This window comes from Aquarana catesbeiana, linkage group LG02 (assembly GCF_042186555.1).
Source record: "Aquarana catesbeiana isolate 2022-GZ linkage group LG02, ASM4218655v1, whole genome shotgun sequence".
Taxonomy (NCBI): Eukaryota; Metazoa; Chordata; class Amphibia; order Anura; family Ranidae; genus Aquarana; species Aquarana catesbeiana.
Genome location: NC_133325.1, coordinates 413,489,674 through 413,511,749, shown reverse-complemented (window position 1 = coordinate 413,511,749; position 22,076 = coordinate 413,489,674). Strand labels below are relative to the sequence as shown.

The window sequence follows — 22,076 nt, the reverse complement described above, 5'->3', positions numbered from 1 at the left end:
CTCGGCCTAAGATCATCTTTTTTATCTCATTAAACATTTGGGCAATATAGTGTGTTTTAGTGCATTAAAATTAAAAAAGTGTGTGTTTTTCCCAAAAAAATGCGTTTGAAAAATTGCTGCGCAAATACTGTGTGAGAAAAAAAATGAAACACCCACCATTTTGATCTGTAGGGCCTTTGCTTTAAAAAATATATATAATGTTTGGGGGTTCAAAGTAATTTTCTTACAAAAAAAAATATTTTTTCATGTAAACAAAAAGTGTCAGAAAGGGCTTCGTCTTCAAGTGGTTAGAAGAGTGGGTGATGTGTGACATTAGCTTCTAAATGTTGTGCATAAAATGCCAGGACAGTTCAAACCCCTCCCCCCCTCCAAATGACCCCATTTTGGAAAGTAGACACCCCAAGCTATTTGCTGAGAGGTATGTCGAGTCCATGGAATATTTTATATTGTGACACAAGTTGCAGGAAAAAGACAATTTTTTTTTTTTTTTTTTGCACAAAGTTGTCACTAAATTATATATTGCTCAAACATGCCATGGGCATATGTGAAATTACACCCCAAAATACATTCTGTTGCTTCTTCTGAGTACAGGGATACCACATGTGTGAGACTTTTTGGGAGCCTAGCCGCGTACAGGACCCCGAAAAGGGTTTCTAAGGGTGTAAATTTTTTATTTCACTCCTCACTGCCTATCACAGTTTTGGAGGCCATGGAATGCCCAGATGGCACAACCCCCCCCCCCAAATGACCCCATTTTGGAAAGTAGACACCCCAAGCTATTTGCTGAGAGGTATGTTGAGTATTTTGCAGACCTCGCTTTTTGTCGCAAAGTTTTGAAAATTGAAAAAAGAAAAAAAAAATACAGTTTTCTTTTCTTTCTTCATTTTCAAAAACAAATGAGAGCTGCAAAATACTCACCATGCCTCTCAGCAAATAGCTTTAGGTGTCTCCAAAATGGGGTCATTTGGGGGATTTTGTGCCATCTTAGCATTTTATGGCCTTCAAAACTGTGATAGGTAGTGAGGAGTGAAATCAAAAATTTACGCCCTTAGAAATCCTGAAGGCGGTGCTTGGTTTTTGGGGCCCCGTACGCGGCTAGGCTCCCAAGAAGTTCCACACATGTGGTATCCCCGTACTCAGGAGATGCAGCAGAATGTATTTTGGGGTGCAATTCCACATATGCCCATGGCATGTTTGAGCAATTTATCATTTAGTGACAACTTTGTGCAAAAAAAAAAAGTTTTCATTTTCCCGCAACTTGTGGCAAAATATAAAATATTCCATGGACTCAACATGCCTCTCAGCAAATAGCTTGGGGTGTCTACTTTCCAAAATGGGGTCATTTGGGGGGGTTTTGTGCCATCTTGGCATTTTATGGCCTTCAAAACTGTGATAGGTAGTGAGGTGTGAAATCAAAAATGTATGCCCTTAGAAATCCTGAAGGCGGTGGTTTTCGGGGGCCCCGTATGCGGCTAGGCTCCCAAAAAGTCCCACACATGTGGTATCCCCATACTCAGGAGAAGTAGCAAAATGTATTTTGGGGTGCAATTCCGCATATAACCATGGCATGTGTGAGCAATATATCATTTAGTGACAACTTTTTGTAAAATTTCTTTTTTTTGTCATTATTCAATCACTTGGGACAAAAAAATAAATGATTCAATGGGCTCAACATGCCTCTCAGCAATTTCCTTGGGGTGTCTACTTTCCAAAATGGGGTCATTTGGGGGGCGGGTTGTACTGCCCTGCCATTTTAGCACCTCAAGAAATGAGATAGGCAGTCATAAACTAAAAGCTGTGTAAATTCCAGAAAATGTACCCTAGTTTGTGGACGCTATAACTTTTGCGCAAACCAATAAATATACGCTTATTGACTTTTTTTACCAAAGACATGTGGCTGAATACATTTTGGCCTAAATGTATGACTAAAATTGAGTTTATTGGATTTTTTTTTTTATAACAAAAAGTTGAAAATATCATTTTTTTTCAAAATTTTCGGTCTTTTTCCGTTTATAGCGCAAAAAATTAAAAACGCAGAGGTGATCAAATACCATCAAAAGAAAGCTCTATTTGTGGGAAGAAAAGGACGCAAATTTCGTTTGGGTACAACATTGTATGACCGTGCAATTAGCAGTTAAAGTGACGCAGTGCCAAATTGAGAAAGTGCTCTGGTCAGGAAGGGGGTAAAACCTTCCGGGGCTGAAGTGGTTAAGGGAAACCCCCTGCCAAATTTTTTTTTTTTTAAATGGCGGAGGGCCCCCCCAAAATCTATACCAGACCCTTATCCGAGCACGCAACCTGGCAGGCCGCAGGAAAAGAGGGTGGACGAGAGAGCACCTCCCCCCCCTCCTGAACCGTACCAGGCCACATGCCCTCAACATGAGGAGGGTGCTTTGGAGTAGCCCCCCAAAGCATCTTGTCCCCATGTTGATGGGGACAAGGGCCTCATCCCCACAACCCTTGCCCGGTGGTTGTGGGGGTCTGCAGACAGGGGGGCATATTTGAAACTGGAAGCCCCATTTAACAATGGGACCCCCAGATCCCGGCCTCCCCCCCAATGTGAATTGGTAAGGGTACATTGTACCCTTACCAATTAACAAAAAAAGTGTCAAAAATAGTAAAAAATAAAGGAGACACTTTGGGACAAGTCCTTTATTAAAAATTAAAAAAGTCCCACGATGTAGATCCATCTCACGCCGCCCAACGGACCGAAAAAAGAAAAAAAAAGCCACAACAGCTCTGCTTCCATGGGAGGCTCCCGCCGAGTGACGCTTCTTCTCAGCGACAGCTAGGGTTGCCAACCGCCAGTAAATTTACTGACAGTTTGTAAAAATTAGTGATTTTTTTACAACTGCCAGTAAATTTTAGGGGCTGATAATTTCATATTTGTTGACTTTTTAAGTGTAAATCAAGCAAATTACTTTGTTATAGGTATTGTCAGTGTTTACAAATCATGTTTATATTGTTCAAATATCCACTGTGTTAGTTTTCAATAGGAGTTCTGTAATTTCTCAGATTGCCAGTAAAAAAATGTGCTCCGCCAGTAAATTTTCCATATTTTGTCAGTAAAATGCGGGAAGTTGGCAACCCTGGTGACAGCTGTTATATAGCTGAGGGCTGGGCCACCCGGTGATGTAAACGGGTGACCCCGCCCCCCTGACACCACGTGACATCAGAGGAAGGCGGGGTCGCCCGTTTACTTGGCTTCATATTTCATTTAAATTTGAGATATATATATATTAGGTTACCCCTCAGGTAACACCGTGGCCATTGTTTAAAATGCCAATATAAATAAATATTTGTGAAAACAATCTGATGTTCTATGTCTCCTTATTACTAATATCCATTTGTGCTAGCCCATGTTCATTTGCATACGATAGTGGAAAATATACAAAACAATCCCATATTTTCAATTTTACAATTGCAGCACCATTATAGTTCCACTGTTTAAGAGACAGTAAAAAGTTAATTATTCCAAATGTGACTGCAGCTTTGGTTGGAGAGTTCTTCTATCATACTTGTAAATATTTTAATGGCATCAAGTACAGGATCATCAAATACATTCAGCTCATAGCCATGGTACAGCATTTCTGCTGTGATGTGTCCTGACAATTATAGAACACCTTCCAAGCTTGACAAAGCAATGCCTTTGTGGTTGTCAAAGTGTATAGAATTGCAGAGGTACGCTGTTTTTATTTTACAAAATCAATGCAACCTAAAAGGCAAATGGTAGTCCTTCCATACCTACCTATGCACATAAATGCACTCATCTTTGGCATAAAGGTGCATGTGTTTGGCATGTGTCTTTAGCATAGATACCGTGTTCCAAAAGAAATGGAACAATTCTTACTCCATGCATATTTAAGAACAAATGCACATCAGTACTAAAATGGGCATGTGTATAGATGTATGTTCAAAGGCTCCTGTATATTGTAGCTTTTCCATCTTTAATAGGGGACTGATCTCTGCAAGTCTACAGTATTCAAACATAATACACCAGTAGGAAACAATTCCACCTGATTCAACTGCTTAAGAGACAATATTATACAAAAGTTACCAGGAGCAAATAATACATTTGACACACTCTTTTATTTGTGTAGGATCCAGGGTCTTAACAATAAAAAGTAAAACCTATAGGTTACGTATTGTGCTTTTATGCGTAATGGAATTGATTTACTTTTAAGCCAAATATTCACACACTTTAGTGACTACGGCAAAACAAAGTGAGAATTCACTTTACCAAGAATACTCAGTCATTTGCAAGAAAAAATAAAAAAAAACATGATTTTTGTTAACAGGATGGGATGATTGAAGTCAGCACAACTTCACCTCATTCACTGCACTTAGCTTAGTTAATGAAGTGACTTCAAAAATCCAATCATATACAAGCAAAAAAATCCTGTATTTTTTTAGTTTTTGTTATTTATATCCCTTGCACGTTATAGAGTATTTTTTATGCATAGTGAATTTTTACTTTACTTCACCCCATTCATCAAGATAAGTGAAATTTAACTATGCAAAGTAATCAACTTTCAAAGTGAAACTTTGTACTTTTTTAATAAAGAAGGTTCAATTTATTTATTTATTTATTGTCTATAATGGTCATGGATAAGTTTAACACATTTTTTTCTTCTTTTTTTTAAACCAGATAAATATAAAATGTTGCATATTGACATTGTACAGTTTTCCATCTAGCCATCAGGTGGAGCCATAGTCTTTCGTTTAACATCATTGGTATGATTAATTTTCAGCTGTGCTGAAAGAAGCCCAGTGTAATGGGTCAAAGATCAGGCTGCTCCATCTGAGCTTTCTATCAGACGAAGGGAGCTACAAGCCAAGTTGCTGTGCTGTGTAGTCTTTTTAAAAAACATAGTTATGCAGTACAATTTCAACAATGTGTCCAAATTTAATCTGGGCTCCTCAGAAATTTGTTGAAATGGTAAATTAGCAACACCCATAAGAGGGAAGATCATTTTAATGCAACTACAGGACTTCATATTCTGATTGCCTGTGTTTTCTTATGGAATGCAAATACACAATAATTGTTAATCAGAAATATTTTAAAAATGGTAAAGATACATACAGGTTTTCCAGGTGGTCCTGGTGGTCCAGAGGGCCCAACGGGTCCTTTCTCACCCTTAACAAAAAAGGAAACAAAGTTAACATTAGGCACCAAGATCAAGGTACAAGTTAGTATTTTCAAACTATACCGTTATGATATTCACACGGTATTACAATACCCACTGATTAACTCATTGGGATACAGTGGCACTGCTCACTCAAAAAAAGTAAGGGATATAGTGCATGACATTAGTTTAACCACTAAGCTACCGCCCACCATCATATGACGGTGGGACAAGGCAGCTGTTGTTCTGGGCGGACGTCATATGACGTGATCGCCCTCCCGAGCCACTAGGGGGCGGGGGTGCACGCGCGTGCCCGCTGCATCGCTCAGGACCCGGTGTGCGTGCCCGGTGGCCGCGATGTCTGCCAGGCACCCGCGATTGCTGGGTAACAGAGCAGGACCGTGGATCTGTGTATGTAAACACAGATCCACATCCTGTCAGAGAGGAGAGGAGCCCGATGGTGTGTCCCTTGTACATAGGGACACCGATCGGTCACCTCCCCCAGTCAGTCCCCTCCCCCCACAGTTAGAATCACCTCCCTAGGACACACATTAACCCCTCAATCGCCCCCTAGTGTTAACCCCTTCCCTGCCAGTCACATTTACACAGTAATCAGTGCATTTTTATAGCACGGATCGCTGTATAAATGTGAATGGTCCCAAAAATGTGTCAAAAGTGTCTGATATGTCCGCTTCAATATCGCAGTCACAATAAAAATCGCAGATCACCGCCATTACTAGTAAAAAAAAATAATAAAAATGTTATAAATCTATCCCCTATTTTGTAGACGCTATAACTTTTAACCAATCAATATATGCATATCACGATTTTTTTTTACCAAAAATATGTAGAAGAATACATATCGGTCTAAACTGAGGAAAAAAATTGTATAAAAAAAAAAAAATTGGATATGTATTATAGCAAAAAGTAAAAAATATTGTGTTTTTTTTTTAAATGTCCCTCTTCTTTTGTTTATAGCGCAATAAATAAAAACCGCAGAGGTGATCAAATACCAACCAAAAGAAATCTCTATTTGTGGGGAAAAAATGATAAAAATTTCATTAGGGTGCAGTGTAACATGACCGTGCAATTGTCATTCAAAGTGCGACAGCGCTGAAAACTGAAAAATGGCTTGGGCAGGAAGGGGGTGAAAATGCCCTGTATTGAGGTGGTTAATTAGTCTGGGATTGTGCTGTGTTAATTGTAATTGTGGGAAGAGTTGCCATGCAATAACCAGTAGAAGGTTCTAGTGGCACATTAAATACAAAATACTCTGTACAGCAAACAAAGATCTATCAAAAAAGCAAAACAGAAGGGTCACTATTGCTATTAAAATGGCTCAACTGTGCTAATAGATCATGTGCTTATTTTTAATTATACTTACTACTTCAGTCAAACAGAAAAATGCTGCATTTAAAAGGGGCAATTAACTAGTCATCATTTACATGCTGGCATTTCCCCTTCTGCAACAGGTTGCCTAGTAGACATGTGCTGTTCGTTTAGTTCCGAATTAAAATTTAGACGAATTTTCATTATTTGGAAATTCGGTTGTATCCGAATTTCTGAATTAGAATAGTACCAAATTTAAACGAATCCGAAATAAGGAAATTTGAATTCAGACGAAATTGAAATTCGAATAGTTTTCGAATATTTTCGTATTCGAAAAATGTTTTCAAATTTGAATTCGAATCGTTTTAGAATTTGAATAGTTTTCAAATTCGAACAGTTTTCGAATTCAAATGGTTTTCAAGTTTGAAAAGTTTTCGAATTTGAATAGTTTTCCATTTTCCAAAGAGAATAAAATAGAATAGAAAATAAAGGAATAGGATAAAAAAAATACATATTTTTTCTATTCTATTCCTTTATTTTCTATTCTATTTTATTCTTTTTGGAAATTGGAAAATTATTTGAATTCGAAAACTATTTGAATTTGAAAATGTTTCGAATTCGAAAAGTATTCGAAATTGATTCGAAAACGTTTCGAATTCGAAAAGTATTTGAAATTAATTTGAAAACTTTGAATTGATTTGAATACGAATAAACGGAACAAATCCCGAAAAAGGAATAAACAAATTAAACAAATTTAACTAAACAAATTTATGTAAATAACGAATTGAAACTAAACAAAACAATTTTTTTTTCATTCTACACATGTCTAGTGCCCAGTTAGCTAACTCCATTTAGTTACCCATGTTTTCTGTATTCACAACACTATAACATGACAGTCTGTTTTATTATTTAAACAATAGTCTATCTTTGAGTCCCTACATTATATTATGAGGGAGGTTACATGCACAGAATTGTGTGAGAGAGACTGCAGTCTACCCCATAATCCTTTCAGAAATCCTGCTAAATGTGGCTGTACTAAATTACACACAGAATAAGATAAATTAAGTTTACTTTCTAAAATTGTATAATAATGGCCATGTTCCCAAGTGCATTTCATTCTTTTGCTCGCAGCTGTTCATGAGTATGTAATGAATATTGGGGTGGCAGTTAAAGTAGAACTATAGGCAAAACTTTATTTTTCCTTTTGGATAAAGAGGGGGGGGGGGTACATCCCCTGTCAGATTTTTTTTTTCACCATCTCTATTCCATTGCGGAGATTTCCTGACACTTCCTGTCCCATAGCCAAACAGGAAGTGAGAAGAAATACCTGCAAATTAAGGGAATTCTTTGGGGACCCCCAAGTCACCAGAACTGGTATCCCCATTGGAGTTCCCCTCTATTACTTTTCTGGGGATAACCCAAAATTTTGGGGTTTTCTTTTACTTTCACTTTCAATAATAATGGTAAACAGGACAAATGAAGAGGGTGAATCTCCCTAATGGGGGCATAGACAGCAATAAAAACGTACAATCATTCTAATCCCTCTCCACTCTATCCAAAACTAAAAAAAAAAATGTTTTGCCTTTAGTTATACTTTAGGAAACAGATAGGGAAATAATAGGAATGCTGTTTTAATTAAACAAGGTTTCAAAAAGTTTTTCACTTTTTGCGGTAAGCCCCTCCGCACTAATAATGTTCTATTACACTATGTGCTTCCATGTATGGTCAATTGTAATGTGGCCTCCAAGCATTCAAAATGCATGGGAACCACCATACCGGTTCACCAATGTAATTAGGTCGTAACAAGTTTGTCATGAAATGCATGTTTGCCAGTCAAACCTCTTTCTATGGTGTAATAAAAATGTTGTTCTGATTTAGCAAAACCCAACTATAATTACCTGAACTGGAATAATTCATTGTAATTAGAATGATTTTAAAATAGTTTTAAAACCAAAATGATTTTTTTTTACCTTAATGCATTCTTTGCATTAGGGTAAAAAAAAAAAATCCTAACTTCTCTCCTATCCAAACCCACCTCTAAACACTTACTTGACTTCTGTCACAGCTCCAGCGATGTGTTGGCTGCAACACAACTCCCTTCAATTCATGATCTCACAGGAGACACTGAGGACAGCAGGAGCCATAAGGCACCTGCTGCTGTCAGACTAACTCCTGTGTGGTGGGAGTGGGGGCCGCCTGGCTTACTAGTGCTGTGTGTCTATGGATGCACACAGCACGGCTCAGAAGTGCATGCACACAGGTGCCTCCTTAGCACCCAGCTTGCTAAGGAGGAGGGTGAAGTGGACAGTGCTGACAGGAGACTTCAAGAAGAGGAGGTAAGGGAACTTTCTGTGCAATGATGTTGCACAGAAATTAAAAAAAAAAATCCTTTAATATCACTTTCTAAGTTTTCTACTCTAGCCCAGGTCATTACAGCTATGCCCTGTACACACGACAGGATTTTCCGACAGAAAATGTTTGATAGGAGCTTGTTGTCGGAAATTCCGACCGTGTGTATGCTCCATTGGACATTTTCCATCGGAATTTCCATCACACAAAATTTAAGAGCTGGATCTCAAATTTTCCGACAACAAAATCCGTTGTTGTAAATTCCGATCGTGTGTAGACAATTCCGATGCACAAAGTTCCATGCATGCTCGGAATCAAGCAGAAGAGCCGCACTGGCTATTGAACTTCATTTTTCTCAACCCATCGTACGTGTTATACGTCACCGCGTTCTTGACGTTCGGAATTTCTGACAAGATTTGTGAGACCGTGTGTATGCAAGACAAGTTTGACCCAACATTCGTCGGAAAAAAACATGGATTTTGTTGTCGGAAAATCCTATCGTGTGTACAGGGCATTAGAATGGTTATACAACCAACTAAACTGGCAGTCTTAGTAAGACTCTATGCACACCACTTTAAGAATGCTCAAACGGGTTACGATCAGCTTTTGAGAAAGTCTGTGGTCCTGCTGTATAGAGGTAACTTTTCTGACCTATACCTGGAACAATTCTAATGGGACTTGGGCACTCCCTGATAGGCACCCATGAGCATTAGCCTTTTAAAGGGGTTATAATTATTATCATATGCATGTGCAAGTAGCAATGTCCACATATAATTCCCTACCTTTGCTCCTGTGGCGCCAATTTCTCCAGGAAGTCCAACTGGTCCTGCGTTTCCCTGCATGAAAATTGGATATTTTCAGCCTTGTTTTATTTATTATGTATTTTGTAATATATAAATAATAGATAAATACAGCAGAACACATATGGTTAAAGCAATAACCCACTTACAGGAAGTCCAGCAATACCAGGACCCTATTAGGGAAAAGAAACAAATGTTTATAATAATATATAATACTAAAAAACAGACAAAAGGTGAGTGATGTAAACCAATAATACTTACTGGCTTTCCTGGAGGCCCTGACAGCCCCAGCTGACCCTATAAAACAATAAAACCAGTTATATATTAATACAAAAGATAAAAACAAACTTGTAGTTTTGCCTTTTTCTAAACAGACATATCTATTACAGTAGGTGGGCTGAAGAGTTAAACATTATAAAACCTGAATTAAAAGTCACAGGATAATCTCTTTTTAACTTGCGTTGCTCACCCTACAGCACTGTTTTGGATAAAATGGGAAAGGGTAAGGGTAAGACTCCCCTCAGATTTTTAATTTATGTCTGTGTTCCTGACAGAGAGATTCACCCTCTTTATTGGTTCTGGTAACTTGTCACTAAGAAAGAAAGTGAGTGGTGATAGTTTTGGCCATTTTCCCTTTTGGTCTGGTATGGATTTTAATGCCAAATCCCGCCACCCCCATGCAAAAATCAAGAGAAAAAGCATAAGGTCCCCCTGAAAAATTCATACCAGACCCTTATTTGAGCAGAAAGACTAGCAGGCCAGGAAAGCAAGAAACTAGCAGGCACCCCCCCCCCCCCCAAACCATACCAGGTCATATGCCCTCAAAATGGAGGGTACCTTGCCAGGGAGGTATCCAACTGGCAAGCACCTTGTCCCCAAGTTGATGAGGTCAAGGGCTTGTTCCTCACAATCCTGTCCCAGTGGTTGTGTAAGTCTATAGACAGGTGCATATCGGAATCTGGAATTCCCCTTAAACAATGAGGTGGCTTCCAGATACTGCCCCTCCCCTATGTGAATAATTAAGGGGTATATACTGTAACCATTCACAAAAAATGCAATAAGAATGTTTTTTGACAATTTCCTTATTAAAATAAAACCCAAAAGAGCCCCAAGATTTATATCCACCACCAATCACGCAATCCAGCGATGCAGACCTACATCAATCACGATGTACCACGCTTGCCGACCCAGTGAAAAAAAAACGTTGCCTGATGCACATCTGGTCTCATTTCTTCACTCTGTTTTCTACTCTGCTTTATTATCAAGCTAAGTCCACCTTTTTGACTATGTTTATGTTATACCCATATTGAGGCTCCATTCACATTTGCATAGTTAGTCAGGTTGAAAAAAGTCCATCTAGTTCAACCATAAAAAATAAAAAAAATTGCCCGACTTGTCATGTGACTTTGGACACATAAAATCACATGACAAGTCACAGCCCATTGAAATTGCACCAGTTCAGATCAGTGCATTTTAAAGTTGCAGCGACTTTGAAAAGGTGCCTGTGCTACTTTAAAGTGACTTTGATGCAACTTAGTGCCAGAGTGTGTAAAGTTAGATCAAAGTCACACTGGAAATCGTGCAACTTTGAGTCTCACAAGTGTGAATGGACCCTTAGGGTGTAATTGGGTGCATTTATTAAATATTTGAAAAAGGTAGAATATGTCTTTAACAGTTAATGAGAAGTGAAATATGGCATTTGGAAAAGAGATGCACGAAATGTATCAGTGCCAAAAATCTAATACCAATCCGTGATGTATAATTGTCCTGTGCCTTGTGATCTAGACTTTCATGACTTAGTCTTTCGTAATAGAACTTCACTACTTAGCATAAAAGCAGTCCCGGAGTTACAAACATCTGACTCACACTTAAGATAGAAGGCAGCGTGACGTCACGATGGTCCCGGAAACTGCTAGGCAAACATCTTACTTCTCAACGCATGCCGCCACCTTCTGTCAGGCGGACCCGTTAGCAATCCCACATAACTGCATGGCCAGTTAACCCTTCCCTATCTTATCCAAAACGTAAAAATATTTTTTGGCTGGAGTTACACTTAAAAAATGTACCTGTTCCAACTTACATGCAAATTCAACTTAAAGTGATACTAAAGTCAGTTTGTTTTTGTGAAAAATAACAAACATGTCACACTTACCTGCTCTGTGCAGTGGTTTTGCACAGAGAAGCCCAGATCCTCCTCTTCTCGGGTCCCTATTCTGTGCTCCTGGCTCCTCCCTCCTGTTGAGAGCCCCCACAGCAAGCAGCTTTCTATGGGGGCACCCGAGCCACAGCTCCCTGTGTCCATTCAGACACAGAGCCGCGCCCTGGCCCTGCCTCCTTTCACTCCTCTTTGGCTCACTGATTTTGATTTACAGCAGTGGGAGCCAATAGCGCCGCGCTGCTGTCTCAGCCAATGAATGGAGTCCCGGACAGCCGAGTGTCTTGTGCAACATTGCTGGATCGAGAGGGGGCTCAGGCAAGTATTAGGGGGGCTGTGGGGGCTGCTGCACACAGAAGGTTTTTTATCTTAATGCATCTTCTGCCTTACAACCACTTTAACCACCTCAATACAGGGCACGTACACCCCCTTCCTGCCCAAGCCATTTTTCAGTTTTCAGCGCTGTCGCACTTTGAATGACAATTGCGCGGTCGTGTTACACTGCACCTTAATTACATTTTTATCATTTTTTTCCCACAAATAGAGCTTTCTTTTGGTGGTATTTGATCACCTCTGCGGTTTTTATTTCTTGCGCTATAAACAAAAGAAGAGGGACAATTTTGAAAAAACACAATATTTTTTACTTTTTGCTATAATAAATATCCAATTTTTTTTTTTTTTTTAACAAATTTTTTCCTCAGTTTAGGCCGATACGTATTCTTCTACATATTTTTGGTAAAAAAAAATTGCGATAAGCGTATATTGATTGGTTTGCGCAAAAGTTATAGCGTCTACAAAATACGGGATAGATTTATAGCATTTTTATTATTTATTTATTTTTTACTAGTAATGGCGGCGATCTGCAATTTTTATTGTGACTGCGATATTGCGGCGGACACATCGGACACTTTTGACACATTTTTGGGACCATTCACATTTATACAGCGATCAATGCTATAAAATTGCATTGATTACTGTGTAAATGTGACTGGCAGGGAAGGGGTTAACACTAGGGGGCGCTCGAGGGGTTAATGTATTACCTAAGGAGGTGATTCTAACTGTGGGGGGAGGGGACTGACTGGGGGAGGTGACCGATCGCTGTCCCTATGTACAAGGGACAAGCCATCGGTCTCCTCTCCTCTCTGACAGGACGTGGATCTGTGTTTACATGCACAGATCCACGCTCCTGCTGTGTTACCAGGCAATCGCGGGTGCCCGGCGGACATCGCGGCCGCCGGGCACGCGCACCGGGTCCCGAGTGACACGGCGGGCGCGCGCGCCCCCTAGTGGCTCGGGAAGGCGAGGACGTCATATGACGTCCTCCCAGAATAACAGAAGCCTCGTCCAGCCGTCATATGACGGTGGGCGGTGGCTTAGTGGTTAAGAACAAACCTACAGAACCTATCTTGTCTGTAACCTGGGGACTGCCTGTATTTGAAATGTCTGTCAGTAGTAAAAAAAAAAACTCACCCATCCTACTAAATCCTTGCTTTTTATAGATAGCAACTACAGAAACCTGTCCTGTCATGTTATACAGTATATAATTGATGGGTTACTTGTATAGAAACTGGCATGACTATAAAATAGGAAATCCAGTTTACCCCTGTGTGTCCAATGCCGGATGAACAAGATATTTAGCACATAGCATGATGGTAAGAGATAAAGTAGTACAATTAAGAAAGAGAACAAGTAGCATTTAAAGAATTTAGTGACACTTACTTTGGCACCTGGTCGTCCTGGAGGTCCAGGATCTCCCTTGGCTCCTTCTAATCCCTGGGAAGAGATGACAATTTATGGTCAGTACACAATACTTTTCTTTTTCGTTTGCTGTCTTTTTAAGAGTGCAACTCTTAGTACTTGCTTTTTAAAAGTATTCGCTTTTAAAACTGACAGATGCATTTTTTTTTTTTTTTTAATATTTATTGGGTTTTTCACAGTACAATTATATAAAGTACAGTTAGATGCATTTTAAGACCATGCAGGAATGGGCTTAGCACTAGAATAGAGCCCCCCCCCCCCCATCATATCTGTACCCTGTGACTGGAGTAGTCAGAAGAAATATTTCCCTCTATGACTAGATGCTCTCATCCCCAACCTAAAAAATCCCTTCAAAAGCTCTTAACCACTAAAAGCACCTTTTGATAATGTGGGCAGCTATCCTATAATATGTTGTGAAATATATTAAATTTCTCAAAGATGGAGTAACTGCTCACTGTCAGCTTCTGAATGACTGTCTATGCAGACTATGGCTATGGCTCTACTCAGTCAATCCCACTTTGAAAACCTGTAATAAGGAAAAGTAGGAGAAAAAATTGGAAGAGAGCTGCCTGCAGTATCCTAAATTGCTTTTAGCTATATTTATTTTTGGAAGTATTGCCATGTTAATGATTGGGCTGAAATGAGAATTAAGGCCTGATGCACACCTATGCATTTTTAGTGCTTTTTGCATTTTGCAGATTTGCACTACAGTCCATTTAACATGGTTTCCTATGGAACACATTCTGTAGTGCAAATCAGCAAAATGCAAAAAACACTAAAAATGCCTAGGTGTGAATCAGGCACATGGAGAAAAGCATTGCATTTTGCTACTTGCTCATTAATAATGTGTTTAGCCAACTCTCCCTTCATTTAACAAAGCAGCAGCACAGAGATTTTTTGGTGATGTCACTGCTTGCTATTGAAAATTACTATGCACACTGGGCTTAAAAAAAAACGTCAGTTCCCTTGGCAGAAAAAAACCCCCTCATATAGAGCGTTTTGTACACAGTTTAGGAGAGTTTAGCGTTTTTTTTTCTTCCAGAAAGCTTCAATCAGAAACGCAAACCAGAAGGGTCTTTTTCCTGCCTCTAATCGCTGAGCTCAAAATATGCCTGTAATTGTTCTAATCTGCATAGACATATAGGATAACATTAGGCTGCTTCTGCAAAAAACACAAAACTCCTGTAGAAGCAGCAATTTTTAAGCCAGTGTGCATGGAGCCTAAATGTCAGCTTAATGTAATACCTGAAGGGTAGAGGAGGCCATACAAAGAAAACACTGTCATTCAATCTCATATCAGTCTCATTGAGTGTGATAAAGGCAAGCCAGCATTGTGAGTTACTGCTTTATAGACTGCTTGACATGCGCTGAATGGTGTATATGCATGCTGGGTTATTAGCAAATCATTGAATGTATGATAATTCATTTCCAAATAAGCATACTTCCTACATCGAATAGTTACATGGTTTTGGACCTTCACTATTGTTTTTATTTGGAAGAACAGACTGGATGCATCAACTTTTTTTTAATACATGTATACTATATGTAACAGTTTAAACTGTATACTATTTTCTTAATGTGAAATTTTGAGTTAAGACTCACAATGGAACTATGTCTAAAATTAGTTTGTAACATTTCCAGATTTTGCCAGAGCTAAAGATAATTGAAGTTGAATTTGTTCAGCGAGGTAAGCAATATTCCAGCACACTCCTGATTTTCTGTTACACAGAACAATGCAAGGCTATTAAAGGACACAGCAAGCAGTCATCCAAGACTGGGAAAGCAGAGAACAAAATAAAATTACTTTCACCCAGCTTGTGTAACTAAAGTTCATAAAATGTAATTACAGAAAAATATTTTAAGCATCAATGTTTTTCCCCCACATACAGTATATTTCTGCATCATGTTTTTATTAAATCTTTCTTTTCCTTTATGCCTGAGCGACACAGGTGAATTATATTTAAATAAGTCAGAGTGCAATGGTATAGTCAGAGGTGTTGTCACAGTGATTACAGCTGTGACCAGCTTTGCGTTCTTGTATGAGAGACTCAAGCACCATCTCCATTTAAAATGTTTAGCCTGATTCTAATACCTTTGATCAGCATAACTAATTGGGTTCTAACCTCTACATACCATTTCATATAAGTGATGAAATTTGTTCTTCACATGCATCCGTGTTGCTGGGTTTGTGATACAACATCAAGTCTCCAAAGCAACCTTTCTCAAGCATTTTTACCATGGAGTAGTCCTTGAAATAATGTTCAGGTCTCAGGAAACACCTTCTATAATATATTCTATCCATAACTTACAGTACATTATCATGATAAGTAAATTGTAGATATAATAATAAGTAGAATAAAAAAGAATTTGACAGCCAGGGTGAATATTTTTTCAACTCCCTTTTGCTGTAAACAACAAAATTATTGTCAATGCTAATCATGAAACATATAATAATAATAATGGCCACAAAAGTAGTACAGTGAAAACTGTGTCTTCACTTTACACCAGTAGTTGGCTATGTTTTGTACCTTACATTTTTTCACTATAAATATATTGAAAGTGAAAATGCCCCCTACTTTGATGTTCAGTGGACAAATGTTCTACATTGGTGGTCAGTGTAATGCCCCCTAACCTTGGTGATTATTGGAGAAGTGCTCCAGGAAAAAAATATCCTTTTATATTGGTGGTCAGTGTAAGAGGACACTATAATTTACACAGTCTGTACTTCTTTTCTGGCCACTATTTTTATTTGTCATTTTATGATTATTACTGTCATATAGAACATAGGAGTGTTGTAAAATAACCTGCTCTGGGTGGGAAACCCGTTAGGTTTGCCATATTCTTTTCCTTTTATTTTAAACTTTCTGAAACTCATTGTTTAGTGAACTGTAATAATCAACAATTTTAACAACTGTTTCCTGGCATGTGAACATTTTTTAAAGGGGTTTCTCCAGGCTAAAGCTGGCCATAGACGGTTTAAATCTCCACCGGTTTAGCAGGGACGGCCAGGATTTGAACCATGTATAGGCAGGCTGTATTGATCGATCAACTTGGGTACAACCAGTCTGTTGAATTTTAGATGTGTTTTTTTTGCTCACAGCTATTATAGCCACTAGCAGTAATAGCTGTGTTCTCCTAGAATGGACCTCTCCCCCCCCGAGAGAACACAATTGCTCCATGGGAGGCATTTCCCCATCAACGCTGACTGTGGAAAAATCGTTCAATGGCTGGCTTAAAAGGGTTGACAGAGGGTGTTTTTTTCTGTTATTACATGTACTAGGTAATAGACCTTACGCTACTGCAGGCATTTCCCTTTACACACATATATTTATGCAGTAAAACATTTATAAACATTAATCAGTACTTTTTACTATCCCACACTTTGCACTTTATATAGCAATTAAAGTTTACAATCACAGTTACACATTTTCTAATATGTACATAATTAAGATTTTAATTGGGTAGTTAGCCTAGATTTTGTGTATAATTAAAGCCCAATTCCAGGCACAATACAGAAAGCCTAATGATTTTGAATTAGTTGAATCCTCTGTTTCCTCTAAAGCAGGGGTAGGCAACCTTAAAGAGGTGGAGATCTACCTGAACAACATGGGAGAAGTCAAAGATCACCGGGCACAGTGTTGCCCTGTGTCGCCTCCTCCCACCTGATTTAAACCTCTAATTGCAGCAACCGTGTTGCAATCGTGTGCATTGCACGGCAATCATATCACCTCTTCATCACCTGTCAAACACACTGGGATCGCTTTTCAGAGTGCCTGCTGCACTTGCGAATGAGCCCTTAGTTGCATCCTTAGGGCTCATTCACACGTAAAGTTGGGGGTAGGGGAAACCCCTGCAGTTGAGATGTGGTTTTACCGCCCCCAATCCCTACCTCCTTTAGCTGCTGAGGCAGCAGCCAAAGGTGTACACATGCCACAGCAGGAATTAAATCCACTGTTGCTTTTGGTGTGTGCTACCACCTGCCAATTGCCACCCATTCAAGTAAATGGGGCCACTCTGTAAGTGCCCCACAACTGCATGCTTCTGCAAGGTCCAAGGGGTTAAAGCAGGTGGTGAGAAAGCAAAACAATGCTGCCTGCTTTAACACCTTGTTTGCTGTACTGCACAAGGTTGCAAGGCACTTGCAGAGTGGTCGCATGCACTCAAATGGGTCATGCTTGCCAGGTGCTACACCCACCAACCATGACAGGGCATATAACTCCTGCTGCGGCTGCAACATGTCTATACCCCTGGACACTGCAACTAAAGGGGGTGTGGTTAGGGCAGGGGTGATAAAAACAGAGCTTAACTATGGTGTTTTACCACCCCCCAAACTGCAAATGTAAATGAACCCTTACGGTTCTGAGCCCACTATAAGGCTGCTTTCACACCGATGTGGTGCAGTGCAGTGCATCTGCAACTTTCCTGGGTTAGGTGCACTTTGCCATAGACTTCTATTATATCCTGTGGATGCTGTGCACTTTCTGAAAACACATCAAAACTCCTGCATTCAGTTGTTTTAATGCGCTTTCAGAAAGTGCACCTAACCCGCAGAATACAGTATAATAGAAGTCTATGGCTAAGTGCAGAAAACCCACAGGAAAGCTACTGGTACACTGCATTGCACCCACGGTGTAGGTAAACCACAGCACATCCGTGTGAAAGCATCCCTATACTATTATGTCCAGTGTATTGCTTCACACTGACCTGAAGATCTCTTCTTGCCTGCTGCTGACACCACTCTGGAGACTGCTAGCCGGAATATCACTTTGCATGGGACAGGAGCCAGCACCACAGAGGAGGCATCAGTTTATGTGGCTTATGCCTACAGCTCCAACTCTAATGCCGCGTACACACGGTCGGACTTTTCGTCTACAAAAGTCCGACAGCCTGTCCGACAGACTTCCGGCGGACTTCCGGCGGACTTTCGGCGGACTTGCAGCAGACTTTCTAACGAACGGACTTGCCTACACACGACCACGCAAAAGTCCGACGGATTCGTACGTGATGACGTACACCGGACTAAAATAAGGAAGTTCATAGCCAGTAGCCAATAGCTGCCCTAGCATGGGTTTTTGTCCGTCGGACTAGCACACAGACGAGCGGATTTCGGGGTCCGTCGTAGTTACGACGTAAAGATTTGAAGCATGTTTCAAATCTAAAGTCCGTCGGATTTGAGGCTGAAAAAGTCTGCTGAAAGTCCGGAGAAGCCCACACACGATCGGATTACCAGCCAGCTTTAGTCCGTCGGCGTCCGTTGGACTTTTGTAGATGAAAAGTCCGACTGTGTGTACGCGGCATAAAAGTAGTCCCTCTGCATTGCACTTTGATGCTCTGGAATGGGGGGGGTCAGCAAGCCCAGACCGTGATCTACCAATCACCTATCAGTGATCTACTGACCCCTGCTCTAAAGCCACCTTCCAAAAAAAAATACACTTCCTTCTTTACCCTTTAAATGTTCTTGTTTATGTGCAGGTGGTAGTACAGCTTCCAATGTACACCCATGCCTACTCCAGAGACCCCATGCTATGGTCACATCTCAATTTCCCTATCCTTCTGGCCATTCACAAAATAATGCCAGGGGTGTGTGTTTTGTGAAGGGTAAGGAGGAGAGGGAGGAAGCGATGCAACTGTAGCATTAGGGTCTACTGAGTATAGTGGGAGCTGTACTTCCATCCCCATGAAAACAAAAAAATTTGAAGGGTGAAGAAGGAGACATACATTATAGTAAGTCTTAAAAGAAAAGGAGTGTTCAACTAGTTTAACTTTGATTAGCTTACCTTAGGGGCAGAAAGGGGTGAAGCCAAAGAACAGACCCTTTCTATACTTAAAAAAAAAATCACCTGAGCGATTTAAAGAAAATTTACTGTGTTTTCTATTTAGTTTCTTTATTTATTGTCATCAAGGTTTAAAAAAAAAAAGTAATCTTTTACCCAGATCAACACCAGCCTTAGAAAATTTTCCCCTTTAGGCCCTTATACATGATCGGACCCGATCGAGTCACCCATTGTCATCTATGGGGAAGCAGATGTGTCCTCTGACTGCCTGGCATCTGATCCAACAAAATCCGCTGAAAACAGACGTATGGCGATACGTTTGCCATCCGTCCAGCGGGTCAATTTGGATGACAACTGGATGGAAACGGACATGCAGTCCGTTTCCATCTGACCACCCTATAGAGGAGAGCGGGCTTTGTCCTAGTGGCGGGGACAGGACTTGTCATCCACCTGCTCAGCGGGAATCAGTGGAGAGACCCCCTGCTGAGCAGGCACATTCCACTTGGATGGATCTGCCCCGTGTGAAATGGGCCTTAGGGTCTACAGCACTACATATAATTAACAAGTGACAAAGGAATGTTCTTTTTTCTCTCATTTTACTTTTTCTGTATAACAGTGCGCTACCTTTGTATAGCAGATATTCATAAATACTGCACTGAGAAAGGGAACTCTATAATAAGTAATGCTTTGGACATCACCTAGTTTTATCTACTTACATCAATTCCAGATTCACCAGGAGGACCATCGGGTCCAGGAGGCCCTGGTTCTCCTTTTGGGCCCTGAAAGAATTAGACAAGGATCAAATATGCAGCATGAAATTAAAACAATGTACTATTTAATAGATCTTAAAGTCTGATATGTATAACATAAAAATGTGCCATTGTAGTATTTATTACAAGGGCAGAAATAATTGAGGTTGAGAAAATTTCACATGAGAGTATGGTCTATATGGGATATAAAAAAGTTGAAAAACCACAAAATGAAATGTCTTGCGAAGAATCAAAATATTTATTAACTTAAGACCAGGAACATAAAACAAAAAAATTTAAAATAAAGTATGAGTACTATATAAGGTAATATTAAAGTGGTATTAAGGGCAACAAAATGTGTTATATTGCAGCTTACCAATCCTTAGATATGGTGACTGAATTATTTTTCGTTTTGGGCTTTTTTTCCTTTATTTACTCACCGTTCCTCCACCGCTGCCCCCATTGAAATCAATGGGGCAGCGCTGCGATACCACCGTCAAAACGCCGCTCGGGCGGCATTTTGCGGGTGGATTTAACCCCTTTTCGGCCGCTAGCGGGGTGGTTAAAACCGTCCCCGCTAGCGCCCGAATATCGGCGCTAAAAAGATGGTAAAGCAGCGCTAAAAATAGCGCCGATTTTCCGCTGATGCCCAGGGCGGCTCGGTGTGAAAGGGCTCTTAAGAGACCAAGCTGTCCAGCAGAAGTGCAGTTATAGTGTTAAGGAAAACCATTTAACACTAACAGGGGTGCATACAATGATTAGCTTTTATTCATATATGTAAAAATGATATCCCAAAAGAGGAAAAATGTTGCTAAAACTGCTTAAAAACACAAGTTGATTTCAATCAGCTAGTATTTCTAAGTCTGCTCTCTCACCAGACTGACAATGCTGCTGTCCAAGAGTGGTTTTGTTGCTCCTCCATAGAGTAAAACCAGCCTAAAAGGAAGTGCGTTACTGGCCAGATCACCAGGTGAAAGTAAAGGGGAAAAAAAGCCTAGAAGATATAACTAATGCAGATGAAGATAGCTCATTAACAATCCAACTAAAACTTGGTAAGCTGCAAGACGTTACATTTTTGTTTTGAGGTTTAATACCACTTTAAAGATATCCAACGCATCAAAAAGATGGACAGAAAACATGACTCTTCAAGGAAAAAAAAAATACATAACTCATACAAAAGTAATACTCTAGTTAAGGTAACATTTGTTGATATAATATTTGTGAGCTTCCGGACCCCTTGGCACTATACTTTCGTCTCAAACAGTAAAAAAGGAGAAGTCATGAAGGCATGAAGGCATGGACATGTGTTGGTCTGAACTACCAATACACACCCAGAGTAAAAAAAAAATACACAAGATTCACATATAAGTCAACCTGCAACAGGCAGTGTAATCAGTATATTCTGTACTGTCAGTTTATCTGCTTGGGGATCATCACTTGACTCCCATCAGTCCCATAGTGTCTGGTACTGTAGTAGTTCAGTTGCTAAATTTCACTGGTTATTATATTACCTAATTATTCAAAACATAACCGTAGAACTATACTAATATTTTAAAGGAAAACTTTGTGCTTCCGCCAATGTTTCAAATATGATCCAACTACAGCCTTAAAGAGAATATATAGGGTTGACTTACTAAAACTGGAGAGTGCAAAATCTGGTGCAGCTGTGCACGGTGGCCATTTCATTTCTAACTTCAGCTTGTTCAGTTAAGCTTTGACAAAAAAAAAAAAAAAACTGGAAGTTGATTGGTTTCTATGCAGAGCTGTGCCAGATTTAGCACTCTACAGTTTTAGTAAATCAACCCTATAGTGTTTTTAAAAGTGGCGGGTGGTGCTGTATATTTTTGGGGGTGCGGCAAACAAGACATTCCACCGCCACTCCAAGATTCCAGAAAACAGGCTGTGTCATATCCAAAATGACAGCAGCAACAAAAAGGGGTGGCCCAGGTAGGTACTCACTCTGCTCCCCTGCTCTCCGCACCAGCTCCCGCTCATCCGATCAGGCTCTCCGCTCTCTGCACTGGCTCCAGCTCTTC

At 39.9% G+C, this 22,076-nt stretch overlaps 1 protein-coding gene across 1 annotated transcript in view; it reads right to left on the bottom strand.

The window, feature by feature from the left end:
- Positions 1 to 22,076, bottom strand: part of COL9A2 (collagen type IX alpha 2 chain) — a 103,739-nt gene that overhangs the window by 55,492 nt on the left and 26,171 nt on the right. The window contains exons 4-9 of the mRNA XM_073615427.1: positions 20,008 to 20,070; positions 13,479 to 13,532; positions 9,866 to 9,901; positions 9,754 to 9,777; positions 9,587 to 9,640; positions 5,084 to 5,137 (exon numbers count right to left, since the gene is read on the bottom strand). Coding sequence (XP_073471528.1) covers positions 5,084 to 5,137; positions 9,587 to 9,640; positions 9,754 to 9,777; positions 9,866 to 9,901; positions 13,479 to 13,532; positions 20,008 to 20,070 — 285 coding nt within the window. The remainder of the gene's footprint in view (positions 1 to 5,083; positions 5,138 to 9,586; positions 9,641 to 9,753; positions 9,778 to 9,865; positions 9,902 to 13,478; positions 13,533 to 20,007; positions 20,071 to 22,076) is intronic.